The 13,455-nt window shown below is 36.4% G+C and overlaps 1 protein-coding gene and 1 long non-coding RNA gene across 2 annotated transcripts; both read left to right on the top strand.

Moving 5' to 3' along the window:
- The first annotated feature begins 747 nt into the window (after positions 1-747).
- On the top strand, positions 748-5,036 carry LOC131320565 (O-fucosyltransferase 30). The gene is made up of 2 exons (XM_058351296.1): positions 748-1,233; positions 3,397-5,036. Exons 1-2 carry the CDS (start codon positions 803-805, stop codon positions 4,424-4,426), a joined length of 1,461 nt encoding a protein of 486 aa, XP_058207279.1. The 5' UTR covers positions 748-802; the 3' UTR covers positions 4,427-5,036.
- Positions 5,037-12,492: 7,456 nt separating this feature from the next.
- LOC131320564 (uncharacterized) lies at positions 12,493-13,343 on the top strand. The gene is made up of 2 exons (XR_009198296.1): positions 12,493-12,805; positions 12,930-13,343. It is a non-coding gene; the product is annotated as an uncharacterized LOC131320564 (long non-coding RNA).
- The last annotated feature ends 112 nt before the right edge of the window (positions 13,344-13,455 follow it).

Below are 13,455 nucleotides of genomic sequence, written 5' to 3'. Positions count from 1 at the left end.
ATAATCCCTATGTTTCCCTACCCTTTTGCATGCTATATTTGTGCATGACCCAAATTCACTCTGCTTAAACTTCCACGTCAATGATTTTACCTACATCGCAGCTCTTAGACCAGATGACATCTGCATGCTTAATTTCCACACAAATGCAACTAAAACCATCTTCATATATAATGCCTGCATTAACTGTTAAATTTAAAACCCACATTGCTTCCTTTCATATTCCTACACTTTCAGTGTTTCTTTCCTTCTACGCTATTGTGACATAAATTCATTTCAAAGAAATGCTAAGTGCAAAGAAAATTGGCAAAGAAAAGACCCTTAAAGTGTACATGAACGGCTCAGATTCTCTGTGAGCCGTTTATGTACACTTTAAGGGTCTTTTTTTTGCCTAGTTTCTTTGTCTCTAGCACTCTTCTTCATTTCATGTTTTGCTTCGTATGTTTACAGTTTTCTCCAATTATTTACCTTTTCATCTCTCTCTAATCATTACCCCTCTTTTTTTATTTTCAATCATTACTCTATTTCTATCTTCATTCACTACCAAAACTAAACTAAACTGAACTGCCAACCAAACAAAGCTAATATCTTTTTGATAATTCTATTCAACCTATTATCTTTACTTAAAGATCGGAGTACACGCAATGCTTGTTGAAGTCCAACTTTAACAAAAATACGCACAATTTTTTTTGTATACTTTATGGCTTATTAAAAAGAGCATACGCTTTCCCCAAAAAAAAAAAGAGAAGCGAAGCATACAAAATCAAGTTTTCATTGCAGAAGAGAGAGGGAGAGAGAGAGAGAGATGGAGGCTCTCAATTTCAACAGAAGCAACATCAGGTGGAAGAAGAGACCCTATCCCAGATCGCCATCCTCCCTACTCCCCATCTCTCTCCTCTTCCTCCTCTTCTCTTTCCTCCTTTTCCTCTCATACAAGCACATTTCCACTTCTACCCCCACAAATCCCCCACCATCCCGCTTCTGCAACTCGCAGAAAACCCTAGCAGGAGAAAAGTTCCTCTGGTACGCGCCCCACAGTGGGTTCAGCAACCAGTTGTCCGAGTTCAGAAACGCCGTTTTGATGGCAGCGATACTCAATCGTACCCTAATTATCCCTCCTGTTCTGGATCACCACGCCGTTGCTCTCGGTAGTTGCCCTAAATTTAGGGTTTTGAATCCCACCGAGCTTCGATTTTCTGTCTGGAACCACGTCATTGATCTCATTCATAGTCGCAGGCAAGTAATTTGAGTCCCGCCTTATATAATTATTATGTGTATTCCTTTCATGTATATATACGTTTGTGTGTGTGTAAGCATGTGTTTATAAGCATATACATTATGCAGTTCATGCTTATGCTAACCACAGCCCCTAAGAAGGTGTATCGATATACGAGGAAAGTGTAATGAAATTCAGAAAAATGCTTTGATTTCTGCGAGAGTATTGAATTTTGAACTTATTTAGCATTATATGCATATTATCCACCACCTAATGGGCAATGGTTAGCAAGACCCAAATATTATTGAGCTCATTCATAGTGTCAGGCAAGTAATTTGAACCCACCACCTTGTATACTTATGTAGAATATATGTATATATACATACACAACCTTGTGGAGATGTAGATTTTAGGAGAACAATTTCTCAATTCCGTCCAGCTAATGTTTGTGCAGATATTAGAGTCTTATACACAAAAACACATTTATGTATTTGGGTAGAACTCTGGTTGTTTGGGTTTTCTTCTATTTATAAAAATGGGTATTTCATTCTCGTTGATCGAAGGTACATTAAGTAACATGTGCATGGAACTGTATCCAATCTAATGAAATAACTGTCACTCTAACTAACAGATAGATTGCGGTTGGTAGGGTTGCTTCCGGATTGCCTTGAAAAAAACGGACTGATATGTTCCACTTTACTAACTGGGAGAATCTCCACATGGCCAGCGGCGAGCCAGTATACGCCCCACTATAACTTCCGTTTTTTTTTTTGGTTGAAATTTACATTTCTAAAATGACTCCTTTTTAACCAAAATATTTACATCATTACTGTGATGGTTGATGAAAGAAACTAGATTTATCCTTTAGTTTACTTGCTCTTGAAAGAGACCAGTTCAAACTACTAGAATCGACTATTAAGAGCGTATTTTTGACTTTGAAGTATGAATCATTTGAAAGTTCTATGGTGCAACCGAATAGGTGAGTAATTGATGAGCAATACCATGATTGCAAACTATGAGAGATATCTTTGAAAGCTTTGACAATAAAATTATTGTGCAAAGTTTTCGCTACGCTGTATTGTTAAAACTCAGATTTGTAGCTTTATTGATCAATATGGTAGTTTTGTTTGTATTTTCATTGGAAAGAGTTCTTATCGTCGTCGTATTGTAATTGACTTTGGAATTTTCTTTTGTTGCATTTGTATTTCATAAGCCCCCCACTATGGCTATGCCAGTGCACGTGGCTAACCACATAACTGTTGTGATGATCAGTTAGGCTTGACAGCTAAGAAGCACGGACACGCATATGGGACACGGACACGACACAACACGACACGGACATGTCATTTCTCCGAAATTAGGTCACGGACATGTCATATGTTATGATTTCATATGAACACCGGGGACATATTAATGAGCCCTTAGCATGTTCCAAGAGTGTTGCCAACATGTCCTAGAGTATCCACAATGTGTCTAAGTAAAAGAAATATAATAAAAACATGGGACAAGTATTTAGGCATTTTCAATACGTGTCCAGAGAGCGTCGTGCTGTCGTGTCGTGTCCATAACCGACACGTGTCGGACACGGATATGTGAGGCCAGTAAACGTGTCCGTGCTTCTTAGCTTGGCAGTATTACCAGTTTGGATTTGGTTTGACACTAATGCCTTTTTCAATATTGATTGTGTCTTACTGGTTCATGTTAATTTTCTTCTAGGCAGAAGTGCTCATTTTTCGCCATTCAATCTATGTAGGCCATATGCCATGTAACTATATTAAATATTGCGAAATTCAAATTAGTTTTATCTGAGCATCCCCTATCAATTCTTTTGTGTATCTAGTGGTAAGTATATAAAGACAAACACGTTCATATACTTGGTTTGAACTGTTGGATTTTCAAGATTATGTTCTTCCTGAAATTGGGTTTCGTCTATATTTTTCACCCTTATTACATCAGTAGGAGGGGATATAACAGAATAAGAGATGGTACCGTACATGGTAAGGGAGCGCCTCAACTAGTAGGTTGACCCCTTACTCTTGTACTCTATTAGGGACAAGTGCTGAATTTCTTCAGACTAATAGTATACATTTCTCTCTGATTGGCTTGTCTTCAGTTCTCATAGCTGTATCTAGATGTGTAATTTATGTTCGTTTCGTGATATTTACTTGCTTCAATGGTTGCAGGTATGTTTCAATGGCTGACATAATTGATCTTTCAAAATTAGTATCTGGTTCAGATATTCGAGTAATAGATTTCAGCATATTTATATCTATCTGGTGTGGAGTCCATATTGACTTGGCTTGCTCGACGGAGTCAAATAGACAGTCCTCGTCGTTGGAAACCATGAGAGAATGTGGGTCACTACTATCCGGTAACAATGGTAATGCAAATAGCTGTGTGCATGTTGTAGATGAAGATTGCAGAACAACAGTTTGGACTTACGGAAAAGACAGCGAAGATGGGATATTAGACTCTTTCCAACCAGACGAAGAACTTAAGAAGAAAAAGAAAATCTCGTACATCAGGACACGTCGTGATGTATATAAAACCCTTGGACCTGGTTCAGGATCTGAATCAGCCACTATCTTGGCATTTGGAAGCCTTTTCACATCGCCATATAAAGGTTCAGAGCTGCACATTGACATCCATGAAGCTCCTAAAGATCAAAGAATGCAATCTTTAATTGAAAAGGTGAGATTTCTCTCGTTTGTCCCTGAGATTACTAATGCCGGGAAAGAGTTTGTTAATGAGAAAATCAAATCACCTTTTTTGTGTGCCCAACTTAGGTTGTTGGATGGGCAGTTTAAGAACCACTGGAAGGGTACTTTTCTGGGGTTAAAACAAAAGATAGAATATTTAAGACATGAAGGTGGTCCTCTTCAAATTCATATCTTTGTGATGACTGATCTTCCAGGGGGTAATTGGACCGGAAGTTATTTGGAGGAATTAGCAAATTCAGATAGCTTAAAGCTGCATGTCCTGAGAGAAAACGATGAGATAGTGATAACAACTGCAAAGAAACTTGGGGATGCTGGAATGAAGAAGCATTGTCGCCCTCCATTGCTACCTGATATACTTTTATACATTGAGGAAACTGTTTGCAGTTGTGCTAAGCTTGGTTTTGTGGGAACTGTTGGTTCAACAATTGCAGAGAGTATAGAGCTTATGAGGAGATATGGTGTTTGCTCCCGTGAGGGCACTTTTCAATTGTAGCTATTGGAAAGTTCCCTTTTTTGATCTCAGAGAGTAAATGTCGCCTACTGCCATTCGCCTGAAATCAGTCACTTTGATGGGTGATGAAGCTCCTACGATTTGGGCTTTCTAAATTTGCCAAAATCCCAAAACAGATTGTGGCTTGTTATATATGTATAACTGCTCTGACATGGTTGAAATTTGGGTACAATTGAGCTGCAAAATTCTGATAGGATGGATTACTCCAGTTGTATGGGTTGCATTTTATTGCAAGTGAGACCATATTTGGACAAGTTTAATCTACAATACAAGAAGAGATGATCCAATTCTGAATGCAATGGCTTCCTTAGTGGTTATCATGTTTCAACAGAGGTTGCTTGAGTACTTGTGACAATCTCAATCAAAGTGGAGCGCTCCAACTTATTCCCCCATTTGTAGGGATCGGTCTGCGTGTGATGCCCAGTTGATATACTGTTTGAAGTTAGATGAGCAGTGCTGATTTCCGGATTGTTGTCTGTCGAATATGGTTCTTTTTCAATGTTGAGTTCACGGCAGTTAATGTATTGTAGTGGAATAGTGTCATATCATTTTTTTCTCTCAATCTTATTCATCGTTGATTTGTTTGATTTCCTACCTGGGTTTTCTTAACTAATCCACTACTCCCTCCGTCTTTTTTTTAGAGTCCAGTATTCCATTTTGGGTTGTCCCTTAATAAGTGTCTATTTTGTAAAGTTAGTGAGTAAAAGTTGGTGTATTGTCTATTTTATCCCTAAAAGTAGATTTCTTTTTAAAAAGTAAGTGAGTAAAAGTGTAATGATGATGGGTAAGTAGGAAAAGTGGAGGAAAAAGTTGATGTGAAAGGTATAATGATGATGTCTTTTTAATAAGTTGGAATTACGAAGCAGGACACTTAAAGACGGAGGGAGTAATATTTTTTGAGGAGCACAAAGATATTGCATTCATTATAAATGATTCTTTCTTCTCTTTTCTTCCTGACAGTTGATGAGAGAGAGTTGGTGAAAGGAAAAGTTATGCTCGGAGCATGAATGGATTTGGGGTTGTAGGATAAGAGATGACTTAAAAATAAAAATAAAAAATATTTGAGACAAAAGCAAATCCCATCAATACTCTTGTCTTCTTGTAATAAAAGAACGAAGGATGGCTAGCCAAGCCACGTGGAGAAAATATCAAAGTGCCCTTGTAAGGTTCGTTCTTGCATGTGTTTAGCTGGGGGTAGTTTAGGTATTGTATGTTAATCCTTGGTTCTCCGGAATTTACTCAATCAAATGATACTTTGTTCCAGATTTTACAGACATTTTGTACTGCCTCTCCCGGATTTTTAGGGTGGAAAGTGGAAACGTAGGGACAAAGCCACAAAGGCAAAGAAGTGTATTTTCTTGATTTAGGGAGAGCAGAGAGATTACTTCCTCAAGCAAAATTGGTACATGATTTGAGCAGTTCAAAACAGGTAGAACCCAAGTTTGAATTCAAACAACTCGATAGTTCTTCCTATCCAAGTTGCCATTTTTGCTGCTCTCGGCTAACCCATCATCCACCATCTCCTAACCTCGCGGACAACTTTCATCCACAACCAAGTTACCTAAATTTTGCGATACAGCCAAGGCAAAGCAAGAGCCAGCCACTTCTTAGGTTAGCTCTCACCATTTATTCCTTGGTATGCTCCATTCTATTAATTCGTATTCAGTCATTTTTTTTGGCAGGATGTATTTTGTATATGGTTTTCTCATGTTTAGTCATTATACCATTGTCATGACAGAGGCCTTTTTTTCCTTCTTTTGTTTCGATTTGTGTAATATTCTTTTGCTTCGATTTAGTTTTGCAGGATCCATAACTGTTGGGCTTTCAGTTTGCAATTGTATTCTCAGGTATGATCTCAGGTTTTGTTCCTCTTTCCGTTTTTTTTTCTGGTGCTTTTTATTTGTGTATACTGTATTCATTTAATATGCGAAAAGTTTTCCGAAAAAAACAGAAAGACAGTTTTTAGTGATGAAAATACTGTATATGTGTTTGTGTGTGATGAGCTTGGTTTGAAGTTTCTGATTTCTCATTATCTTGGAACTATTTTTCTTGAGTTATGAGTTACTTATGATTTGTTGTTTATCGTTTTGGTCTCATCAAGTCTGTCACTTCTGTAGAATATAGCTGTAATTATTGTGTTGAAGATGAAAGTGTATATGTGCATATGTGTCTATATATTTATTTTACAATATGGTCACCTCTCTCCATAATTCGGTGTTGTCTTCATCATTTTACTCAAGAAATTTAAATTGTTGGAGTTGGGAGTGGAGTTAGTTTACCAATGTTAGATGTTCACATTAGTGATTTTGGAGGAATGAGTTTGGATTATGTCGGCACGAGTTAAAATGGTGCATATAATAGTCGATATTGACAAGTATTCCCTCCATCAGCCAGTTAGCCTTGTGCTTCATCTCAGCATTGTTGTTGTCACTCACTGCATGTTGAAGGACCTGGTCCAAATGTGTCACATTAGCCAGTTAGCCTTGTGCTTCATCTCAGCATTGTTGTCCCTCATTGCCTCTTGAAGGACCTACTCCAAACGTGTCACAGCAGGGGGGAAGCTTACTTCCAGAGGTATTATGAGCATCGGCCATTTTGGCCTTTCTACTATTTTCTAGACCTTTTGTTTTGGACGACTCCATAAATTCCAGATAATTCATTGTCACTATGTCCTCGACTCTACCACTGTAATGAACCATTAATAAGATATTAAACAAACAAGTGATGACTTGTAGTAAGAACCATCATATGGCACACACACAATTAAGTAAATTGCACACAAATGATCAGTGTAGACCTTTAGGAATTCGAAATCACTTTTTTCTTGTAGTGTTTGATGCTTTGATTCTTCTTTTCACTAGTAGCCAGTGCTTTTTGTGTTTTTACCATTCTAGTTTGAGTAAACTTATGGTATTGTTTGATAAATAATAGTAAACAAATGAGAAAATAATTTGAATAATTAGTATAAAACAAAAAGGCAAATTGTTTATTCCTTTGCAAGTTGTTTGTTCTTTTATTTAGGTTTGATTCCTTAGTTTTACCCCATGTCTATGTTTATCTCCCAAACATATCATGTTGATGTCGTAAATTACGTTGACAATGATGCTTTCTCCCTATTTGGCACACCAAATAGCTATTTTGGTAGTGTGCTGTAGCAATATTGAAGCCATGGCATGGAATTTGGTGAGTCTCGTGATGTTCATCCTAAGCTTTATTATGTTTTTAATTGTCAAATTATGGCAAAAGCAATGTTTTAGCTGGTTGACTATGTGTTTGAACGTGATTGAAAAGGTCCGATGTCAAGGACTTGATCACGAGGTTGATTTATCCATCTTTGATCCAGTGAACGAGGAGGTATCGTACTTTGTTGGAATTAACATGGATCTTGCCATTAAATTGTATGCATTGTTGATATCTTTTGTTCAATATTACTGAGGGTGGGTTGATGAAATTCTGCGAAGTTATTGGTCAATTCACTACACAGGTGATCTTGATAGTGCAGTTGAGGTAACATATGTTTATTGTTGTTGACTTGCAATCTCTCTCTTCTTTTTTAAATATACAAAATTACGACTGTCTGTTGATTTTTGATGCAAATTTAGAGAACTATGCTAGATGATTATCGAGAGCCGACTACGGTTGATTTTGTTAAACTTTTTTTTGATAGGCGATTTTGTTAAACTTGGTAATACATTGCCGAGGCTTATACCTTTACCTTATACAAAAAGGGTATACAATAGTCCTCCTGAAGCAAAGTTGATGCTTCCATAGATAATTTTGTGGGTAGCGAATTTTGTTTGAAATGTTAGAATGAATTCAAATTTCACTTATTTCTTATGATTTCATCTCCTCGGACAGTTGGATTCCATATGGGATTTTGTCAACTACTTTAAATTCTGTCAATTACTTTATTTCACATTGGATGCTTTTTGGTATGGATTCTCTAAACCAAATTCTGTAGCTCATTAGATTGTGTTCAAGCATGCATAGAGAATTCTCTATGCATGCTTGGGTCGCATTATTATAAGCTCGTCCGAACACCTGAGTTATTAAAAAAATAGAAAGGCTTTATGCATGGTTGAACACAATCTGATTAGCTATAGAATTCAATTCAAAGAATCCATACCAAAAAGCATTCAATGTGAAATAAAGTAATTGACAGAATTCAATGCAGAATACAAAATCCAAGGAGAATTTTTTTTTTGATCCGCGGTCCAAGGAGATTAAAAACAAAAGAAGTGAAATTTAAATCCATCCTAACATTTGAAACAAAAGTCACTACCCACAAATGCATCTACAGAAGCATCAACTTTGCTTCAGGAAGACTGCTATATACCTCCCGTACAAGGTAAAAGTATAAGCCTCTACAATGTATTACTAGTACTAAGTTTAACAAAATCGCCTATCAAAAAAAAGTTTAACAAAATCTACCGTCATCGGCTCTTGATTATCATCTAGCATAGTTCTCTAAATCTGCATTGAAATGGTAGTGATTTAATTCTTTTGCTTTTGCTTTTGTTGTAATTTTGTATATTTAAAAAAAAAGGAGAGAGATTGCAAATCAATAACAACAAATATATGTTACTCAAACGCACTATCAGGATCACCCGCGTTGTGACTTGACCAATAACTGCGCACAATTTCATCAACCCAGCCTCGGTTTGTCTCAGTCTAATATTGAATGAAAGATATCAGCAATGCATATAGATTTAATGGCTAGATCCATATTAATTCCAACAAAGTACGATACCTCCTTGTTCACTGGTTCTGTTTTTTTTAACGCATGTTATATATTAGCAGGGGTTAAAGGAGAGTTAGTTCGTGGGGGTCCAGAGGCTGTTCATAGTGCTGAACCCACAAACCTCCACGACGGGTCTTGAACCCTGGCCTCCCTTTTGAGAGGACCAGAAAATATCATTGGGCTACAAGCCCTTTGACCTTTTTCGTTGGTTCAAAGATAGATAAATCGTCCTCGTGAACAGGTTCTTCACATCAAACCTTTTCAATCTCCTCCAACACATATTCAACCTGTCAAAACGTTGCTTTAGCCATAGAGAACTAAAGACATTATAAAGCTTAGGATGAACATCACAAGACTCATCAAATTCCATGCATTGGCTTCAGTAGTGCTATAACACAACACTAAATAGTTATTTGGTGTGCCAAAGGAGAAAGCCTCATTGTCAAAGCGATATTCAACACCACATTATACGTCTGGGAACTAAACATTCTTTGAAGTGTCCATGCTTCTTTCTGTATGTAATTTATTGGTCATTCTAATTTATCAAGGCACTTTTCTTTTTGAAACCAACATGAGAAGTTATGAGAGATGAACCAATTAAAATTATTGGAACCAAGACTGTACATTCTTCAGTTGTTACTTGTTTTTGATTTTTAGTCCTTAAGTATTGTCTATAATGCCTTTTGAGTGCCTAAATTTTCAAATGTATGATTGGATACGTAATTTATGTGATGTGAATATTGTTTTGATAGGACAGAAGTTATAAAACCAAAAGGAGTGGGTTGTTCGACACGTATAAGTATTTTCTTTGGAGTTCAAGGAAAATTTGAGAAAGAGAGTACTTAAATTTCAAGTGAGATTGCTTAAGAAACTGAGATATAAAGGAGGACATGCGTGATTTTTTTCCTTTGCAACTTCTTCGTGAATAGTTATTTGGTGTGCCAAATAAGGAGTGATTTTTTCGTTTTACGCCCTTCCTAAAATGTTTAGTTCACAGTCGTATAATGTGGTGTTGCAAAGGAAAAAAGTCACATATGTCTCCCTTTGTATCTCAATTTCTTAAGCTATCTCACTTGAATTAAGTTGGCTAACATAAAAGTTAAGTACTTCTCTTTCTCAAAGTTTTCCTTGAACTCCAAAGGAATATTTATACGTGTCGAACAACCCGCTCCTTCTTTTGGTTTTAAAACTTCTCTCCTATCAAAACAACTTTCACATCACATAAACTACATTTTCAATCATACATTTGAAGATTTAGGCACTCAAAATGCATTATAGACAGTATTTAAGGACTAAAAAAACAAGTAACAACTGCAAAATGTACAGTCTTGGCTACAATATTTTAATTGGTTCATCTCTCGTAACTTCTCAAGTTGGTTTCAGAAGGAAAAGTGCCTTGAGAAATTAGAATGACCAATAAATTACCTACGGACTAAGAAGCATGGACACTTCAAAGAATGTAATGTGTCCATCTATACTTCTTGGACACACTTCGTAGAGACCCATAATTTAAATTTTTAAGACTTTTAATTTTTAAATGTGATTGAGTTGGTGATGTGGTTAATGTTTTGGGGTTAAAGTGAAAATTTTATATTAGTGATGGGAGTGGAAGTGGTGCTTAAGGCCATCCACAGTGGTATAATCAAAAAATGATAACCAAAAGTTGACACATCAGCTTTTGATTATTCACTTAAGAGGTTGCTAAGCTTAATAATGTTAAGTTTCACTATGGTCACTTCTAGCCCATAATCAAAATATGGGGTCCACTACAATTTCATTCTCTCTCCCCCTTGTTTTCCGTCATTCACTTCCCTCCATTTACGTTTTTTATGAGTTAAAATATAACGATTCGCTCTCTTAATTTTGAAAAAAAAATCGGTGACTTCCTTCCCTCCTATTATGATTTTTTTTTTTTTTTGGGGTGGGTAGTAGAAACAGGAAAGAAGAGTGAAACACCTTAATCCGGCGACGATGGATTGAATTGTAGATGATCGAGAGATATGAGTTTCACTTTTGGAGGAAAAGAAAGAGAAATAGTTTGTCGGCGAAGTGAAAAAGATATAGAGTAGCGAAAAAGCTTGGCTACAAAAAAATTTTATTCTTCAATTTTATTTTTTTAACCAAAAAAAAAAAAGAGTGGGCAAAGAAGGAAAGAAGAAAATACTAGTTGAAACACGTGTGTATACAAATTTTGGAACTAGTTAACTTGTGTGGTATAGGATCCACAAATTTGATTATTGAAAAAAGGTTGTTAGTTTTGGTTATCCAAAGCCCAAATTTGATTATTTCTAAGGATGTTGCTAAGTTTGATTATACCATTGTGAGTAATCTTTTGCACCAACATTGTTAACTTTAAAAACAATTGGCATTTAATTATACCACTGTGGATGACCTAAGTAATCCATGAAGCACCAACACTATTAAAGGGCGCCGTATCCACGTATTGGACACGGCCGGGACACACCTAAATACGTATTGGACACGCCACGTGGCATGTTTAATACTTTATATTATTTTTTGATAGGGGACACGGCTGGAGGTTAAAATGTAATTTTTTAAAAACTTTTGGGGGTTAATATGAAAATATTCAAAACTTTTGGGTTAAACTGGAATTATGCCTTTAAAACATACACCCTCCGTTCGGATTTAATTGTCTCTAGTTCTATTCTAACCGGCTAAAAAAGAGTTATATCTTTGAATCCGTAATAAATTTCATATCGAATATGGATCTTGTTTGATAGATCTTGATTAGTTCTATAATACAATATTTTCAAAATCACATAAAACATTATAAATTGGAAGATATAATCGATTGAAAAATGACACGAACTCCAAAAAATGACTATTAAATCCGGACGAAGGGAGTATATTCTGCTATTTGACTGGTGTGATCTCGATTACTCTTCAAAGTTCCAAGCCCTAGGTCAACGACGAAGAGCTCTCTCACAGTCTCCTCTCTCTCTCTCTCTCTCTCTCTCTCTCTCATCTCTTGTCCTGTCTCTCTCTCTCTCTCTATGCATCTCTGTATATATGTGTATATTTATGTATGTCTGTGTGTGTGTGTGTGTCTGTGTGACTGACTAACTGTCTCTCGTCTCTTCTACTTACCTGCATACTGGTTTTTTTTTATTTGAACCATGTTAATCTTATACATTAACCATGTTAAGTTCATTATTTACATTTTGCAATGTAAGCATGGAAGAAAAGAAAATTAATATATATATACACACACACACGTGGCATGTCTTCCTCCGTGTCCGTATTTTCATTTTTTAAGAATTGCCGTGTTCCGTGTCCGTATCCATGTCCGTGTCTGTAGCCGTGTCCGTGCTACTTAGTAAGTAATTGAGGGGTGTTATGTGTAATTTGGCTTGTAAAATCAAAACACCAGGAAAGGCGCGCCATTCCTTTTCCCCCTCACTTGTACGCTTCTTTCTCTCCCTCTCGTTTTCTCTCACGGTACACACTCTCTTGGAGATCTCTCATAAACTTCTAATATGTGAGGATCCACCTTCATTTCATCGCGTAGCAAAGCTTGGAGGAGATCATTCTCGGTAGGTTTCAACCAAAACAACTTAGGGTTTGGGTTGGATCCTTGGGTTTTGCTCAAAACCCTTGAGGTAGGGATTTCTTCTCTTTCTCTACTTGTTTATGTGTTGATTGAGTGGATTTTAGCGTTTAATCATATATTTTGAGTTTGGTAGAATCTGTTGAAATCTGAAAATCGTGTTGAAAACTATGTAGGTATGGGTATTGATACCACTGCTCTCTAGAACCAATCTGGAAAATCTCAAAAAAACTGTGTGAAGTTACTGGTAACACCGTGTATTGTTACTGGTAACATTGCTTTAAAAACTTCGTGTGAGTAGATATCAAGTAAGATCCGGACTTTGATATATTTTTGATTGATCTATTTGACACATACCTGATACATGATAGAATGTTGGGGCGATTTGATGGCAAACTTTATTGAGACGATAAGAATTTGTGTAACGTAAGGGGTGGTTGGTTTAGAAAATTTATGTGATGTATAATTATTATTTCCACCTGAACCGGGATTGGATAGATATATAATACGGTTAATGATAACTTGAGAATTAAAATGTTGGTGTGGGTGTGGAAGTTCTTGATGACAAAATTATTGATTCATTTCTATTATATTGTTTTGAAACCTATGCATGAGATTGAATATTTGGGCATATTTGGTATTGAGGCATGATAATATGATATTTTCTTGTTACAACGAATCTAGGGTAGAAATGAGAAAAAG

This window comes from Rhododendron vialii, chromosome 3a (genome assembly GCF_030253575.1).
Source record: "Rhododendron vialii isolate Sample 1 chromosome 3a, ASM3025357v1".
NCBI lineage: Eukaryota > Viridiplantae > Streptophyta > Magnoliopsida > Ericales > Ericaceae > Rhododendron > Rhododendron vialii.
The sequence above is the reverse complement of the archived record's forward strand: the minus strand, read 5'-3'. Positions and strand labels throughout refer to the sequence as shown.